Here is an 18,521-nt window from a genome sequence, read left to right as displayed (position 1 = left end):
GCGGGGCCGCTCTAGCCGCGCTCTATGGTGCTGCTGCCGCTCTGGCCTCGCCCCGTGCCGCCCGTGCCGCCGTATCCCCTCTCCGTGGCGATGCTGCCGCTCCGCCCGCCCGCCCTGTAGCCGCCCTTGTCCCCGCTGTCCCCTGTGTGCCCGCCGTGCCCGCAGTCCCGGCCCGCCGTGCCCCCGCCGTGCCCGCCCGCCCGTCTCTGTGGCCCGCCCGTCTCTGTGGCCCGCGCGTTCCGGCGGGGCGGGCGGGATGTGGCGGCTGCTGCTGCCGGGCCGGGGCCGCTGCGCGCCCACCCCCGCCCGCCCCGCCTGTGCCCCCGGGCTGGGCGGCGGCCGCGGCCGCAGCCCCGAGCGGTGAGTGCGGCTCGGGTGTCCCCCGCGCCGGGGCCGGCGGCGCGGCCCGGCCTCACGGCGCCCGTGTGTGTGCGCTTGTTGCAGGGAGCCCGCGTGTCAGGATGGCCCGGAGCGACGAGGACGGCGGCAGCCGCTGCCCGGCCTGCTGCCCCGCTACTCCGTGCGGGAGGCCGTCACCTGGGTGAGGAGCGGCGCCGGGGACACCTCGGGGGATCCCCGAGCAGAGCCGGGGAGAGGGGCCGAGCGGGAGCGGGGCCGTTCGCTGACCGTGTCCCTCTCCGCAGGGAGCTGTGGGCGCGCTGCTGCTGCAGCTGCTCCGGCAGATCGCGGGGCTCAGGTCGCTGCAGGACGCCCGGACAGAGCGAAGGCTTCCCTGGCGTTCCTCGCTGCCTCCCCAGCCCGCAGGTCAGCGGCTGGGCCTGGGGAGGGCGGCGCGGGGGCTGCCGGCTGGGATTCCTGCCTCGTGGTGTGCTGGGTGAGGCTGGGAGAGGCTGGCACCGCTCTCGGGCCCTGGGGAGAGTGTCAGGAGAATCTCTGCTTCTTAACGGTTTGCTGCAATCCCACTCTGTGTGCCCTTACCTTTGTTTTCCCTTCTGGATTCTGGTGCACGAACTTTCCTCCTGCTTGGAGGAGTGGTCTGTGTGGTGAGAGGACACTGAGTGCCTGCACAGACCGATGTTGTCACCTGGAGCAGACACAGCCTTTGTGCTCTGTGTTACAGTGGTGACTGAAGCCTCAACCAGCTGTCCTGGCGAGCAGCTGGGGTCCCAGTTCCTGCAGAAAGCAAGTCCAGAGGCTGTAGCAGAGAATTCATCCTCAAGCATCCCCTCGGGGCAAGGAGAGAGGCAGCCCTGGGCAGAAGCAGGTATGTGCCATGTGCTGCAGGGCAGGATACTCCTGGCAGAAGGACCTGGGACTTCCTCCTAGGCAAGCTCGGAGCCACGGACTGTGTATCCATTTATTGACATTAGAGGAGGCAGGTGAGAGTGGAAAGGCAGAATTTCAGAGAGATGAATCAGAGTCCAGAGACAGGAGGAAAAAACCTCCTGAAGGCAGAGACAAGGCTGTGCTGTAACTGCAGGTGACAACAGCTTTCCCAACAGTGCTCTGCCTTAGCAGACTGATTGCAGCATCCAGTCCTGTTCTTTTATTGTGGACAGATGTTTGCAGCCAGAAGGATTCAGGAGGATGCTGCACCATTGATCTGGGAGACTGGTGTACATGGTGTGAAACTGGAGGAATTATTCTCTTCCTGCAAGATGAGGATGCATTTCTGAGCTCTTATGGCATAGATAAGACAGTGGAAGGAGGTATCAAAGACATTATTAAAATGAGTTTTATAAAAATAGAAAGATAGACTCCAACAAAATTGAAGTCTCGCCCAGGAAAGTGTGTCCTACATAGGGAATTTAAAGTCACACCAAGGAAGATCAGATGAGGCCTGCAGCTCACTAGATATAGAAACACTGATAATGGCCTCAGGAAAGTGGTTGGAAGCAGGAAGCCTGCTGGAGCAGGTGGTAAGGGGACAACATTCAGTAGTGGTGTAGAAGAGGCACATCAGGAAACCAACCACAGATGTAGGCTATATCACAAGATCACAGACTGGTTTGGGTTGAGAGGGACCTGAAAGCTATTCTTGTTCCCTGCCATAGGCAGAGACACCTTCCATTATCCCAGGCTGCTCCAAGCCCTGTCCAGCCTGGCCTTGGACACTTCCAGGAATCCAGGAACAGCCACAGCTTCTCTGTGCCAGGGCCTCAGCACACTCACAGGGAAGAATTTAAATAATGAAGTGCTGCAGAATAGGTCAGAGCTGTTCCCCATTTTCTGCTTGCTTTCAGAATTTTGGCTTCCTTCTGTGCTGATTTCAGCTACTGCCCATCACTGCTTATCAAACCTTCTCCTGCCAGAGGTTACCATTCCCATCAGTTGGCAAATGGAGCATTTTGTTTCCATGTCTCCTAATTAACTCCAGGAAAACAGCCAGGTTAATTTACCTAAACTGCCAATTAGACTGTTTAACCCATCTGCTTTAGCCTGGAGCATATTAAGAAGCACTCCAGCACTGGCAGGTGACTGGACATGGACCTCTGGGAGGAGTGGTGGGAAGGAGTGGAGACAGCAGTGCCTGCAGTTGGCACAGCTGAACGTCCTGGAGTGACTGTGTGTCTGACAAACAGCTCCTACTGAGAGTCAACAGGAAGAGCTTTGGGCAAACTGATAAATTGAACAGTGACAAGGCACGAAGGCCACGTGGCCTTTGTTCAGATGTTCTTCAGAAGCTGGGAGATCACTGAGCCTCCGAGGATGATCTGTAATCCCATGCTCAGACCTGCTCTGTGGCCAGGGGAATGAGCACTGACAGATTGCACAGCTCGACTTTTAAAAAGGGGTGGGTGGCTGTTGGTTTGAGGCACAAAGCTGCAAAAAAGGTGATTCTAATTTGGTAGAAACTCTGTTACAGGAGAGAGGTGTTAGATGCTGGGATGAGTGGGCTGTATCAAAGGTCTTGGAAGGATTTAGGAAGCCATTTCTCAGGCCAGTTTGCTCCCTTGCAAGAGACTTGAGAGAGTTGTAAATCTATTAAGACTTCTTTGGAGAAGTCAACAGGCATGTGGAGCAAGATAATCCAGCTTTTAGCTTTCTGAAAATCATCCAGACAAGACCTAAACCAAAGCTGTCTAAAGAATTAAAGCTGATGTAAGGGAACATGGAGGAGTTACTCTTGGGCTGGTAACTCCTTAAAGCACAAGAAAGTTTTCACAGTGAAGAGCCATTACTGTAGGATTCCCCTGTCCTTTGTTAAACCTGCTCTGTTCAGCAGTGGTTTGGAAAAAAGAGGTGATGAACGAGGCAGCAGAAGCAGCAAATGGTAGAAAATTCTCCAGGACAGTCAAATCTGAAAGTCACAGGCAAAGGCTGCACGAGAGGCAAAGCCACGGTAATCCCCAGGTGGGTTAAGCGAGTGTGCACAGGGGAGTGTGGCTGTAAATACACATGCAGAGTGAGGAGTGTCAAATTAATAATTGTCTTGCAGAGGGAACATTTAAAGTCACTGTGGATGTGCTTTTGATAAGGTTAAGTCAGTGCTCGGCAGCAGTGAGGCCAATTAAATGTTAATTATGGTGAAGGAAGGATCTGAGGACAAGGCAGTGCTGTGGGTTCATGTGAGTCTGGGATACAGCCACGTCTTGAGCACTTAAGGAAAAGACACTGCCTGAAACACAGGGACAAAACTGCAGAGAAAAGATGACAGGGAGACAATTACATCCAAACACAGGCTGACTCTTCATCTTAAAAAAAATGAAGTGGCAAAGAATGTGCTGGTGCTCTGTGAAACTGAAAGTGTTGAGAGAAAGAGAATAGGGACAGTCTTTTTCATAATGCTGATATAAAAATGCAGCACAGAAGGGTCAGGTGGCCAGTTTGGAAAGAAGCAAAAGGCATTTTGTGTTTGGCCAGTGCCCAGGTAAACTGTGGAACTCGCTGCTACAGGCTAGAAGTACAAGTGGGTTCCAAGAAGTGATTAGGTAAAATTACACATTGAAATGAGACTTAATTGGTCCAGCCAAGCCTCCTGCTCAGATCACAGAACAGCTGATTGCTGGAAAGTTCTGCCAGGGAGAGCGTGACTGTATAATCCCTGCTCCTCACCCTTTCTGCCCAAGCATCTCCAACTGTCACTTGTCAGAGATAATATATGTCAGAAATAATTTGATTTCGTTCTGTACATAAGTCCTCGGGTTACATTCCACATTGTGTTGTGCCTCCATTTTGTGGGAATTTATGGAGAAAAGTCAGGGGGAAGAGATTTGGTAATCTGCACTGAAGAGGGGTGAAAAAATGCAGGGTTTTGTCAGGTGAGAAGTCCTGGGAATCTTTCCATGGAAAGTGAAGCTTGATGATCGCTTTCTTTCACTACATTTTGCTTTCTACAGAAAAACCTGCCTGAGGTACGGGATTTTTTTTTTCCCTGGTGTTTAGCTACTGAAAGAGGGTGAGGCGGGCAAAATGAGGATGCAGCAGGAAGCTGGGGAGAGCAGAAGGAAGGGAAGGACAGACGCCTGGCAGATGATGCAGGGGAATCTGGTAGCAAAGCCTTGCCATGAGAGAGCAGAGCTCAGAGTGCAGCAGAATGTGCCTTCCCTGCTCCAGTTTGCTGCTGCCAGCAATGGCAAGGGATCTTCTGGAGAGAATTCCATGTCCTTCCCCTTTCTCCGGGTGTTTCAGTTCATTTCCACACTTGCTGGTGCTGGTGTCCCTGTGCAGTGACAATCTGCTTTTGTGGCAAAGATCTGTGGGATGGATGCTACCATCTCAGCTTTCCACAAGAACCATTCCAATTTTATTGGAGCACAATAGGATCAAAAGCTATTCCTTTGTTTAAAAAGAAAACTTCAGGAAATTAACTTAAAGCTTGCTTTAAGTAGCATTCTGGATATTGCTACCAGCAAGTCCTCAGCTCTGTGTTCACATCTTACTTTTTCCATGCAATTTCTGCCTCACTCAGAGGCTTTTTGCTGGAAGTTAAAGGCACAGAGTGAGCAAGCAGGTGATTACAGCCAGTCTCAGTGTTACAGCAGCTGAATGATGCCCTGGGGAGTTGTATTTTACCCCTGGCAGAACTGTAAAATTCGTTATTTCAATTCTGAGATTACAGACATTGCAAAAGTGTGTTTTCATTTCAAAGCACAATGAAACCAATTGGAAACAGTGAAATTTTCCATGAGGCAGAAATGCTGGATTTTGGCCAGCTCTTGTTGTGACTTCGTTCTCGTGGATGTTTTGGGATGAGCAATCTAGGCTGTCTAGGAGAAGATTATTAATTCCTCATTTGGAGCTAGCTGTGAGCAACACTTGATTAGTCCAGGATGAACAGTGGAGAGAGACAAAAATATTTATTAACTGCTGAAGATGTGAGCGTTGGGCATCCAAAACACTGAAAGCTGCAAGACTGCATGGAAAAAAAGAATGTGCAGTCATGTTGCATCATAGCATGGGTTTGAAGAAGTAGAAATAAAGTTGCACAGAAAATTCCAGCTGTGATAGTCCCATCTTTTAAACATAACCTGAAGAACAATTTAGCTTGCCCAGCCTCAAAGGTGATTCTAAGGGAATCCAGGTCTCCCAGAGCAGCTGTGGCTGCCCCTGGATCCCTGGAAGTGTCCAAAGCCAGGTTGGACAGGGTTTGGAGCAGCCTGGGATGGTGGAATGTGTCCCTGCCCATGGCAGAGGTGGCATTGGGTGAGCTTGAAGTTCCCTTCCAGCCCAAACCATTCTGGGACTCTCTGATCCTTCAGGACTGGGGCTGGGTATCAGGATAAGTTGGTCCCTGTGCTTTTTTCCAGATGTTCTCTGGGATTGGTAACCCTGATCTGTGGAGATTTGAGTGAGGAATGGTTTCCCATGGTAGAGAGGCACAAGGTGCTTCTGCAGGCTGACAGAATTCAGAATTCGTGGCTGTTTATTTTTCATGGTTCAGTGGTTTGTCCAAATTGCAACATTTTCCCAGTAAACAAGGAGTCTCTGATTTAGGAGTAGACACCCATGCAAAATGTACAGTTTCTTTAAAGTGTGGATGTACTAATGTTGTTTAAACAAGTAGTGGGAGAATTCTTAATACAGACCATTTTTTCCATGGGATTTGCAGTTGTTTGTGTGGCAAAACCCCAAATTACGTCACAAGGGAGATACACGATAGAGCCTTACAGTGAGAAATATCAGATAATTTGATGCCTGCTCTGCAAAGAAACAGAAAGCACAACTAATAAATTCACAGATTATACTACTTTAGGTGGAATGCTGCATAGAAGTCATGTTTGCCACAGTGATGTTGCTTGTTGGGTGAATGGGGCCTGTTCAGATAACACACATTTGAATACAGCCAGGGGGGAATTGTTTGTCTGGGAATAATGAGGCTGCAGCTGGCACACAGGCCAGGGCTCCCTGCTTGCTGTACAGTGCAGGCACTGCAAGGAGCACTCCTGCCTGCTGCACACCTCATTGCTGCTGCTCCTGGAGCCAAACAGTGCCAGCAGTCAAGGAATCAGTCCCTAAAAGGACATTTTGTTTCACTTGTGTTGGCTCTCACAGCTTGAGAGGGAGTCACAGGGAGGGCCCAGCTCTGGCTGAAAGTGGTTGAGGCTCCAGCAGCTGGAGTTCAGTGTCCAGTGGGATCCAGCTGCTTGTGGTGACCCAGGTTAAAATGCTTGGCCTCAGGCTGTCTCCTCTTTGTGGAGGTCATTGTCCTCTTACAGTGGCAGGAGTGAATGCCACTGTAACCACTGCCAGCACAGTCCTACTCTGAGCAAGGTGGCTCAGGTCGGGCTGGAGATGCTCTGTCAGATAATTCTGATTGAAACTAGTGACAAAGTGCTGAGCACATGGCTGTCCCAGTGTGCCTGAGAGGGCTGATCATCCCCTGACAGAAGCAGGGCTGTACCCTGCAGAGGAGTTACCTGAAGAAGGAGATGGGGAGGCAGCACTTCACCTGAGGGTTGGGTGTGATGCCCTGGGCGAGCTGAGAGCTGCAGCAGTTCTGATCCAGGCAAACTGGGCATGAGGAGGCAATGTCACCCCTCCTGTGACACTGCTGAGGGGCTGCACCTCAGAACCCTGTTGGAAATTCAGGAATAGTAGCAAAAAGTCATAAAATTAACCAAGGCTGGTAGAAAAGTGCTGCAGTTGAAAGATGTGAATGGTGCAGTCTTTTTAGAATCACAGACAGGAATCAAAAGGGGCTGATTAGTCGTGTCAGGAGTTTCAAAAGGAGGAATTGGCTTTTTAGTAAAGAAGAAAAAACCTAGAAGAGCCAGTGCCTGGGAGCAGAAACCCAGAGTAGAAGTACTTTAATTTGAAATGAAGCACGGGGGTTTAAAGCAGTGATTACAAGTTACTGGAACATTTAGGAGAAGCAGAAGATTCTCTACTTTTGGTGTCTTCAGATCAAAACCAGGGGCCTTTTTGGAGGAGCTGCAGCCACAGGGCTGGATTCCAGAGCTTGCTTTTGCTCCAAAGGTCAGATTGGTTGGGATTCCTTCTGTTCCTGATGTCCTTGACTGAATGGGAGATCAGATCCTTAGAAAAGAGATATGGAATAGAGAGGCTAAGAAGAGGCAAAGATGCAGCACTGCTAAACTTTGCTTTTTTGTTGGATTTTTTTTTAATGCAGGGGAGTTCCAAATCCCTGTGAGCTCCAGGGTGGGGCCAGTTCTCCACAGTGCAAAGGTAAGGTTTCATATTCCACCTCCTCTGTCTGCACCTTCCCTGCAGGAACGCATCCCAGAGCTACCCCGAGCACAGGCTGAGCAACACTCACACACAAGACTGGGAAAAAAAAGGGAGATGGGATATACTGACCTCTGCTATAGCCAGAAAATTCCAGGATTTACAAACTGCCATCCCCATCCTTTGATGTATCTGTGTAACAGGGCTGCTGGCAAGGAAGCACTGAAAGAAAATGGTGAGAAACACCAAACCAAGCAACCAAACAAAAAAAATAAATTCAGCAGCACCAGTGTGTTGCTGTGTATATGCATTTTGATGCAATCTTTCACTAGGTGATTACATGCTGTTGCTATTTTGGTGTTTACCAGACAACCCATGACTGAGGAAGGTGGTGTCACTCCAAACGCTGCAAATCAGGGCTGGCTCTTGTCTGGTAAAGAGGGAAGCACTTGGGGCGTGAAGAGAGTGCATCAGCTCGAGAGTCACAAGGCCATAAATTATATTATTGTTCTTGTTGTGATTAAACCTGCCAATTTTTTGCAATTCACATCTTAGATGCAAATAATTCCCTTTTTAAGATAATCACTTGGCTGAGCAATCGCTCAAGGACATTGTGAGCAGAGTGAGGTAAATTCAGTTTTTAGCAGAGTGAGTTCCTGCAAAAGGCACCAAGGAGGAATTTGCTTGATCTGCTGAGGGGGTGAGAATGGATCTCTCCATCCTGGGAGGTGCCTCTTGTGCAGGGCTGGAGGAAGAGCCTGTGGCTGGGTCAGGGAGGGGCCTTGGACCTGTCTTGGCCTCTTGGGAGTAGCCCCGAGCTCAGCAGTGGAGCTGTGAGTGCCAAGGGGCATTTTCCTGATTCCCTGTGTGCACTGAGCTCTGCTGCCACTCGATGGCACTCGGGGTGTGGGGCTGGGCTGGGCTGAGCCTCCTCTCACATCCCAGGCTGTTCATTGTCCAGGAGGAAAGGATTTGGCTGTGCCCTGCAGGGTTTCAGCAGCACTGGGCAGTGCTCAGTCCAGCTGAGGGGCAGCTCGGCTGCAGCTGGGTAAAGCAAAGGTGTGAGGGTGTTTTGGCAGGGACTCTACTCTGAGCACGATGTGGGTGGGGGAACAAGGGGTAATGTTATTTTTGGAGGGGGGAGCTATCTTAGAATCATGAAATATCCTGCTATGGAAGGGATCCATGAGGATCATCAGTCCCAGCCCTGCCCAGACCCCCCAAACAATCCCCCCTGTGCATTCCTGGAGCAGTGTCCAAATGCTTCTGGAGGTTTGGCAGCCGCAGGTCCGTGCCCATTCCCTGGGGAGCCTGGGCAGTGCCCAGCACCCTCTGGGGGAAGAAACTTCTCCCAAAATCCAGCCTGTCCCTGCGCTGCCCCTCGGGAGAAGCTGCAGACTGCTCTGAGTAGGATCAAGTGCAGACTGCTCTGAGTAGAATCAGGTATTTGCTGAATTCTGAAAGGCTGCACCAAGCTCCCTGGCCAGAGGGCAGAGGAGCAGTGTCTATACAGCTTCCCCCACGAGGTGGCTGTGTAGGACAGGGAGGGTTTTGTGTGTACACATGCCCTCACCCTTCTGATGACTGAACTACCATACAAACAGGTCTCACTGCTTGGTTTCCAAGCCAGAATCTCCTCTAGGGTTGATATGATTTAGCTGTCTTTAATAGCTTTTCTCTCTGACTCCTCAGGGTGACCCAGCTCAGCGAGGGCATTTGGAGGAAGCCGCTTTCCAATTGCAGCAGATTTTCCGAATTGATATTTCCATTGCATTGAATATCCTTGGTAATGTGGAGTTGGTTTTGTTTTGCCCTTAAACCACAGGTTTCTCATTTTGGAGGACCTCCAAATGGTTGCAGGTCTTGTGAGAAGGCAGGGATGGCAAATACCCAAGCTGAAGCCTCCTTTCAGCAATTTTAACTGTGCTTGGAGAGATTTATTGCCCTTTGTCCCATCGTGCCACCTGATTTATCTCAGCATATTTCAATCCAGACCTGCTTGAAGCCTAGACTCTTGTCCTGACATCTGTAGCTGGAAATTAAGCCATCTCTGTCTTTTTTGCAACACGAGATGTCATATCCTTGTATCCTTCTTTTATTGTCTGAGCTCACAGTTTTCCTGGCAAGCTGAAAAAGCAATTGCAGGATTGCAACTCTTAGAAAAGCAGAAGGAAGATGCAATGAGCTAAGAAAAGTCCCTGTCCTATATACACCACTAGTTGCAGCACTGAAAAGCAAGTTGTTTCTGTGTGAGCCATACGTTGTGTTAGCCTGTGATCCCTCTCTGCCATGAGCCCAGAAAAATCCCTAAAATGCAGTGTTGCCATTTTTCTTACGGAAACTGTGGAGGGAGGATTGGTGAGCCAGCTGGAAGTGGCCCAGAGCACTTGGCGTGAGCCAAGGAAGGCCCAGTGGCTGTGGGGGAGGTTGCTGCATTGGAGGCTGGGTTGTGGCTGTGTGCTTTTCCCTGTTTTCCATGGTTTTAGGCTGTGTTTTCCTCAGGGATCGAGAGCATGAGGGCGGGGCACTGCCGGGTGGCCTTCACCTGCTTCAAGCTGGCGGCAGATCGGGGCTACAGCAAAGCCCAGTTCAACGTGGGGCTGTGCTACGAGCACGGCAGGGGCACGGAAAAGGACTTGGAGAAGGTATCCAGGGCCTGCCTGGGGGGTGGGTGTGGGCAGCACACATCAGGAGAGGGATCTGTGCTGGGTGCTTGGAGCTTTGTTCCTTTTACGGGTCTGGGAAAGTCATGGAATGTCCTGAGCTGGAGGGAACCCCCAGGGATCATTGGTCCAGCTCCTGACCCTGCACAGACACCCCAACAATCCTCCCTGTGCATCCCTGGTGTCCAAAGGCTCTTGGAGCTCTGGCAGCCTCGGGCCGTGCCCATTCCCTGGGGAGCCTGGGCTCTCAAGACTCAGTAGAAAATGCTGGAAATAATAAAATTGCAGCTCTGCAGAGCTGCTTTCAGTGTCACCAATCTCCTCAGAGAGGTGTTCTGAGATCCCTTTCCCACAGCTTCTGAGGGTTCTCCAGGTGCACAGGCTGTGCTACCAGCACCCAGCGGGGTTCCAAGGAGAAACCTGTCATGTCGCTGTATTTAAGACACCACTGCACATCCCAGCGCTTCTCAGATCTCCAGCTTGGCTCCCGTAACTCCAGCCTGCCACCTAGTGCACGCTGGCCAGCGGCTGCTGGAGCTGGGAAGAGCTGCAAAGGCAGCTTGGTTTGAGTCATGGTTGGCCCAGTGCCACCCCCTTCAGCTCGGGCAGGGTGCTTCCAGGGCTCTGGGGTACTCACAGCGCAGGGTCTCACCTGACCCAGCTGATGTTCTGCTGTGGGAGGGCTCTGGGTGGGATGCAGCTTGTGATGGGTCTAGCCAAAGAGGTGAAGCTTGAAGGGAGCCATGTCATGTTGAGGGCATGCACCAGCTGGGTTTCTCTCTCTCTCTCAGGCAGGTTTTTATTACTGCCAGGCAGCCAGCAGCTGTCACCCCATGGCCCAGTACCGCTACGCCAGGTACCTGCTCCAGCACGGCCCTGGCAGCCTCCAGGACAGGCACCACAAGGCTGTGGCACTCCTGGAGCAAGCAGCAGGGGCTGGCATCACAGAGGTTGGTGTCCATAGACTGAAGGGTTGGAGCCACATCCTAGACAGCACTGGAAGGGAAAGCCTTCCAATGTATTTATCCCTGCTCACAGCACAGAGGCTGGAACTAGAGGATCTTTAAGGTCCCTTCTGACCCAAACCATTCTCTGATTCTCTGTTTATATTCCTGACAGTGTCTGGGAGACAGCCCTGCCTGCAGACAGAGCCACTGTGCCACTCTTTGGTTGGCTCTTGTCAGTGGGGCTCTTACATTAAACCTTTGGCTGGGAGAGCTGACCTGTGCTTGAAAACACAGCTCAGTTTTCATCTCCTCTCAATTCCAACAGTACAGGTCGCTGTACCGGAGGAACTTCCAGTGCTTGAAGCAAGAACAGATCCTCATTTTGTATCTGTGACTTTCTGAGATGACTCATCTGTGCAGATCTGTCTCCTGCCTTCCTTTCCAAGTCCAAGAGATGCATTTAGGCATGTGCCATCTCGCCCTGGGAATGCCAGGCTGGCAGTGCCTGTGCCTCCTGGAGCTCAGTGGCCAGGGGGTGCATCCGCTGGATCTTGGGGACAGGACACAAGTGGGAGCCGTTCCCTGGCCCTGATTCCCAGAGGGAGTTTGAAATGATTCTCTGGGTCTCAAATGTGAATTCTTTGTGTTTACAAAATCATACTGACTTTTCTTAGGGCAGCCCTGCCTCTCCTAAGAGCCCCTGCCACAGTAACCCCAGCATGTGAGCAGCTTGAGAATCAGTAAAAATACTGAATAATTAAAACCCTGGCTGATCTGGACCATGTGGTTTTGTTGCAGGCACAGGCTTATCTTGGAGTGTTCTACATGAGGGGGCTGCAGCCTCAGGAGAAGAGAGGTCTGAAGTACCTGCTGCAGGCAGCAAACAGTGGGGTAAATAATCCTTCTGCCAGGGATTGTCCTCAGCTTGGGATCTGCAGGTGGAGGATTGCAGGGTTTCTTGGAAACGGGAGCAAGAGTCAGGATTTTGCTGCCCAATGTGAAGGGACAGAGTGGAGCCTTGGTGCCTGTTGGAGAGGAGATAGGCCCTGGGCACAGACCCTACAGAGACAGCAGGAGAAGTTCCTACCGCACCAGTGCCTGTATCCAGCTTCCAGCATAGTACAGCTTTCCCATTATGGAGCATCTACACCCTCTTCAGTCAAAATCTTTCACTACTGCATCATTTGGAGAACTTCATTGTGTTTATCTCAAATCTGTTCCTCAGAATTGGCCCATTGTTTCTCTCCTTTTATAGAGAGGATGGAAAGGGTGTTTCTGGATTTACTTTTAAATTCAGGCACCTTTAACATATTTAATCACTTGAATCTCCATTCAGCCTTCCCCCATTGTTGCTCTTTCTCTTCACAAGTCATGTTAGATCCCCAAGAATCTTCTTGCATGCACTTTCCCCAAGTGACCCAGGCTTCTCTTTCTTGAAGGGCAGTGCCACAGTGTGGGCACAGCACCCTCCTGAACTCCCACCAGCATTTAGAGAAGTGTGGATCCCATGTCTTGCAGCCAGGTTTCTGCATCCCACAGTTCTGTTTCTGGCCATTGTCTCCTTGTTTTCAGCTGCATTGTAATGGCCAGGGCTTTTTTTTTTTTTTTTTCCCCTGAAGAACTTGTTCATTTTAACTCCAGTTCCCACAGCTTTTGTGCAATGGAAAATAATGAATAGCTATTGCCTGTTCTGCTGGCTAATAGTTGTGGTTGTGGTGCCCTTTAGTGTGTCCTCTCTGAGTCATTCCTTTTGCAGGCTGCAGAGTGCTGGTTTAGTTTGTGTCTCTGTGTAGTTAAGCTGTTCTGCTTGGCTTGTCAGTCTTCTGTCTATTTTTCTAATTCTCCTTTGACCATTTTAAGATGCTTGGACTAAAAGTGGACTCAGGATGGAGGTATGCCATGGATCTCACATAATGAGCTCCTCTGCTTTGTTCTGCATTCCCTTCCAATAATTCCTAGTCCTGCTTGCCCTTTGCCTGGCACTGAGCAGTGATGAGATGGTCTCAGGGAACTATCACAGTGTGATACCCAAATTTCTTGCTATCAGCACTACTTTGCATTTGGCAATTCTGTTTCCTCTGTGATTGTATTGCCCACTCCTTAGGTGTGTGAGATCTTCTTTAATTAATTCTTTATAGTAAGTTTGACCATTTTGAATGGTCATTTTTACATCATTGTAAACTTTGCTACTTGGGTTTTCACCCTCTTTCCAGCATGGAGACACTCTCAGTCTGGTGGGACAAGGCCTGACTTGCCACAGCAGCTCAGACATCACAGTATTTAGTTCTAAATCTGCTTAAGATCTCTCCTAAGCTTCATCCTTGGCTCCTTTTTTCCAATCTGGAGTCAGAAGTTTGTGCTGAACAGTATCACATTGAGCTATCCCATTAAATAGATGATTGGCATTTACTGGTAGTGCCTTAACAACACAAAATCTGTCAGGTAACTGCAGGTCCTCAGGTGCACCCTTGGTATGTTTTGGTCAGAGTTCTCAGACCCCCAGCATCCTTCCCCATCTCTGCTGCTCAGAGGATGCTGTGGATGCTTCAGAGCCTCAGCCTTGAGGGCAGAGATCCCAGGCTCCCTGAGATGTCCCCATTTTCTTGGGAGAGCGGCTCCATAGACAGGTTCACTTCCCATTACCCTGCAGTTGGAATTTATGTTTAGTTGGCTGAAAGAACACTGGGCATGGATAAAGCAAGGACAGCATAGTTTAGTACAAATCCAGAAAAAGGAAAATAGCACAAAAAGTCACGGATTCAGCATTTCTCTGGTTTTTCTCTCTGCTAGAGCTGAACTGGGAACTGACAAGTGTTTTTCCAACACCAGAACTGTGTTCTGCTTTGTTTCCCACTTTTTATCCTCCCTGATTTCCTACATGCAGCCACAGAATATAAGCCCCTAATAAAGAGTTCTGCTGGAGAACTGAGCCTGACCTGCAGATTTCCAAGGGTGTCGCAGTCACTTCTGCCATGCTAATTTGGGGATCTCCCCTCGCTGCAGTCTTGGCTCTGAGGTGTTCATCCTGTGAGAGATGGTGGTGCAGCTCTCCTGATTGAACCCTATCTCTTGTCACAGCTGAAGTGCCAATCCTTCAATGTGTTTATCTCATCTCTAAAGGAGTTTATTGCTATCATAAGCTGAGACTTGCAACATTTTGCAAAGCACCCACTCACCGGCTTCTTCACTTGCCTCTACCAGCTACATCCTAGACAGCAACACTTGCAATATGTTCTTTTCTAGTGGCTTTATTAAAACTTGCTAGTTACTTGGGGTTTTTTTTTTCTTTTTCTTCCTTTTTGTTTTTGCAAAGCCTTGTTTAGATTATGTTTCTAGCAGTCACACTCTTCAGGCTGTGCTGCTGGCTTTGTTGCTGGAAAGGTCTGTGTGACCACAAGTCTTTTTAATGTCTTCAGGAGTGTCATCCTGCTTTCCTGCTCTCTGAGACCCTTTGCCTTCCATTGGATCTCAAGGATAAAATGCACAGCTGACACATAAACATGTCATGGGTTTGCATTTGGCTTCACTGCAGTGCCAACCTTTGCTTTCCAGTTTGTTCCCAGCAGTTACATATGTCTGAGTGGTTCAGGTGCTTTTTCTCTAGTGGATATTTGCTTCATTTACTTCATTTCTGCTGCCTGAGATTTCTTCTGGAATAGAATGAGGTGAGGCTGAGCAGAAGAGTGCTGCACTCTTGTGTTAAAGGGGAATTTCCCAACCCTTGGCAGCAAGTATCTCTGTGCCATTTGTGATGTTTTCACAAGACTTGGGCTTGAACTCTCTTAGGGCAGTCTCAGGGCGTGCTCAGAGTTTGGGTGGGATCAGGATGTGGCACAGTCAGGGCTGCCCAAGACACCTCAGCTCTGACCTCTGAGACAACTGGGATGCTCTGCAGAGCCAGCTGCTCCTTTGTTCCCCAGCCACAGCCCTGGGTGTTGAAGGGAAATCAGTGAATTTAATTGGAAAGGGATGGGAAGGAGCAGAGCCAGAGATTTTGCTTCTCGCCAGGGGACTAAACTACTGAAGATACAGCCTGAGGGATGGAGCAGTAAACTTAGCAAGGTGACCAAAGATAGAGCAGTAAACTCTGAAGAAGGTGCTAAAGACTCTCTGTTTCCTTTCCTGCCTGCTTGCTGTGCCAGGATGCCCAGAGCAGGTTCCACGTGGGCGTTTGCTACGAGCAGGGCCTGGGAGTGCAGCAGAACCTGGCGGAAGCACTGAGGCACTACCGGCAGTCGGCAGCCACGGGGAACAGGCAGGCCCGGGACAGACTGCGGGCATGGCAGCAGGAGCTGCAAGGTACCAGGGCCAGCAGGGCACCAGGGGCTGGAGGACTGCATGGGCAGGTGGCCCCGTGCAGGTGGGGCCTGTATTGCCAGAGGAGTGCTCACACAGGGCCACGGCACAAAGGAGTTCTTTGTGCTGAAGGGAAGGCACCACTTTTCCTCCTCAGTTCTTTCCAGTCCAGCTGGAGAAGCTGTTCCCGTAATATGATGTGTCACAGAATAATTTCTGTTGAAAAGACCAACTGTGTCCTGGGGGACACCAGGCCCAGCATCACCAGCTGGGCCAGGAGGGGATTGTCCTCTGCTCTGCACTGCGGCAGCCTCACCTCTAGTCCTGCGGGCAGTTTTGGGCACCACAGTATAAAAAAGACATTGAGCCATTAGAGAGTGTCCAAAGGAGGCCACAAGGATGGGGAAAGGTCTGGAGGGGAAGCCTTGTGAGGAGCAGCTGAGGGCACTTGGTTTGTTCAGCTGGAGAAGAGGAGACTGAGGGCAGAGCTCATTGTGGTTTTCAACGTCCTCCTGAGGGGCAGCGCAGGGCTCCAGTATCTGCTCCCTGTGACCAGGGACAGGACCTGAGGGAATGGCTGGAGCTGTGTCAGGGGAGGTTCAGGCTGGATACCAGGAAAAGGTTTTTCACCCAGAGGGTGGTTGAGCAGTGGAACAAGCTCCCCAGGGCAGTGGGTACAGCACCAAACTTGTCTGAGTTCAAGAAGCATTTAGACAATGCTCTCAGGCACAGAGTGGGATTGTTGGGGTGTTTGCGCAGGGTCAGGAGCTGGACGTGATGATCCTTAGGGGTCCCTTCCAACTCAGGATGTTCTGTGATTCTATGGTTGTATGATCAAGTCCAGCGTTTGCCAGTGTCATTAATACCTTGTTTTTCTGTACTTTCAGATGTGCACACAAAGCATCCATTCCCTTCAGGATTAAGAGCCTCCTCCTCCAGCCCTGATTTCTGGACTATTGAGCCTGTGTCTGCAGGTCTCCACAGCAGCCAGCCAGGACAGTGTGGCCTAACCCTGCCCCACTCCTGGAGCACAGGCACACTGCACATGATGCTGCTCAGCAGTGCAGGGTGGAGCTGTGCCTTCAGAGCCAGGACAGTGCCAGTGCAGCTGCAGGGCTGGGAGCCCCAGCACTGCTGGCAGTAGAGCAGGCAGTGACACCAGCAGGCAGAGGGCAAGGCAGCCCTTGGTGTGGGCTGGAACCAGGCTGGCAGTGAAAGGAAAGAGAAAACTCTGTTCATGGGACAGGAGGCATTTTTAAATACCTGGGCTTGGAGAATTAACCTTGTGATATCTCCTACACCACCAAATCCTCTACCTTCCACACAGGGATGTTGCTTCTGCACCTGCATTTCTGTATTAGAGCCAAGCTGTGGCTGCCCCTGGATCCCTGGAAGTGTCCAAGCCCAGGCTGGATGGGGCTTGGAGCAGCCTGGGCTAGTGGAAAGTGTCCCTGTCATGGCAGGGGGTGGGATGAGATGAGCTTTGAGCTTTTTTCCAGCTCAAATCATTCTGTGGTTCTGCACCACAGTGGTTTGATCTGGGGTTCTAATTACAGTAGCCCTGCATGTCTTGCTCATGGTCCCCCAGGGAGGTTTGCAAGCCACCATATGGGGACGTTGGCAACTAACCCTGGGCTTGTCCTGGCCCTCACCCTCTGAGGCAATTTCCTCTCTCTTCAAGGCAAGTCCCCACAGTGCCCCTGCTACCAGCACAGTGTAGGTTCTGTAATGGCTCTGTGTTGCCATTATGGCAGTTTAGTCTGCTTCCAGACCTGGGCAAGAAGAGAGTGAATTCTCATGATGGGGCAGAGTTTTTTATGGGATGTGACAGATCCACCTGTAGCAGTGAGGTGACAGCTGTCCCTGGCCGTCCTGCACCGTGTCAGTGTCCTTCTGTCCCCACTCCTCCTCCTGCAGCTCTGGCAGGGAGCTGCTCCCACGGGCACACCTCTCTGAGACACAGTGAGCAAGGTTTGCTTCAAAATCCATCGTGTCCCTGTTTGCTGAGCACGCCGGCTCATTTTCAGCAGAGTGGATAAGGGATGCTCCCAGTGGGAAGGCACCACTGGCAGGCAGCGGCAGCAGGCAGCTGGTGTGATAATTTCTTCCACTGGGGCAGCTGAATCCGGAAAAAGGCATTTGTTCACACCAGTTTCAACTGGTTCAAGGGCATCTGTGCAAGCTGCCCAGCTTCCTGTGGCCCTGCTGCTCTGTGTAGATCAGGCTCTGCAAAACAAAGGCAATGGCCCCATCCTGAACTTCTCCATGCAGCAAGGGAGGGGCGCAGCCAGCCCTCAACACATCTGATTGTTCTTCTGGTCTGCTCTCTCCTTCTGCTCAGACCAAACTTTCTTAGACCATTTCCTTTATCAAGCAGGATACAAGGAGCAGGAAATTCCTGGGGTGGATTTCCTATGCTGTGATAATCCAGAGCGCGCTTACGCATCGGTCAGGATGGGAGAGGGGCTGGGGGGGCTGAAAGCAGTTTGCAGAATCAGGAAATTGAACCAAGAGGGAGGAATTTGTCTCCTTTTAAACCTGCTTGTTATAAGGTATTTTTGTGTAAGGATTTTCCTCTGACATGAACATCAAAGCAACTGTGCAGAGCGAGATGTGAGGTTGTGCTGGCTGTTTGTCCCTCTGCCTGTGCTCCCAAGGTGCAGAGGACTCCCACGGGGCTCAGTCACAAATGCCTCCCTCATGGTTTGCACAGCTGCATCTCAGTTAGAATCTGGCTCTCTGACATTGTTTTGGTGCAAGAACCTGTTTTGTTTGTACAACAAACCAGCAAGAGATTTGTGTTAGCAGAGGAGCAGCACAAGCAGGCCAGGCCAAACCCATCCGTGGATCGATGCCAGACACGGGTTCATGTGCACAAGCATTTTGGAGACTCAAAATAAAACATTTTGGATATTAAAAAGTCCACCTGGGGAAATCTCACCCTATTGCTCTTGTCATTTAGCCCCAAGAGCAACAGAAAGGGGCAACTTTCTCATTTACTCTGTTTTAAATGATCTGTGTGATT

General features: G+C 50.6%; 1 protein-coding gene across 1 annotated transcript; it reads left to right on the top strand.

The window, feature by feature from the left end:
• Window positions 1–241: 241 nt before the first annotated feature.
• Window positions 242–18,436, top strand: DELE1 (DAP3 binding cell death enhancer 1). The gene is made up of 11 exons (XM_053990967.1): window positions 242–360; window positions 445–541; window positions 645–765; window positions 1,082–1,225; window positions 7,535–7,590; window positions 9,283–9,376; window positions 10,093–10,235; window positions 11,045–11,203; window positions 11,999–12,091; window positions 15,343–15,499; window positions 16,384–18,436. The coding sequence occupies exons 1-11, from the start codon at window positions 257–259 to the stop codon at window positions 16,638–16,640; spliced, it is 1,425 nt and encodes a 474-aa protein (XP_053846942.1). The 5' UTR covers window positions 242–256; the 3' UTR covers window positions 16,641–18,436.
• The last annotated feature ends 85 nt before the right edge of the window (window positions 18,437–18,521 follow it).

The sequence above is a fragment of the Vidua macroura genome, chromosome 15, assembly GCF_024509145.1.
Source record: "Vidua macroura isolate BioBank_ID:100142 chromosome 15, ASM2450914v1, whole genome shotgun sequence".
Classification (NCBI taxonomy): domain Eukaryota; kingdom Metazoa; phylum Chordata; class Aves; order Passeriformes; family Viduidae; genus Vidua; species Vidua macroura.
The sequence above is the reverse complement of the archived record's forward strand: the minus strand, read 5'-3'. Positions and strand labels throughout refer to the sequence as shown.

Excerpts from the sequence above, each read along its gene's own strand:
- DELE1 (XM_053990967.1), top strand. The coding sequence starts at position 257 with ATGTGGCGGCTGCTGCTGCCGGGCCGGGGCCGCTGCGCGCCCACCCCC. Across the intron at positions 766-1,081 it reads GCTGCCTCCCCAGCCCGCAG|TGGTGACTGAAGCCTCAACC; the intron begins GTCAGCGGCTGG and ends TCTGTGTTACAG. Across the intron at positions 9,377-10,092 it reads CATTGCATTGAATATCCTTG|GGATCGAGAGCATGAGGGCG; the intron begins GTAATGTGGAGT and ends TGTTTTCCTCAG.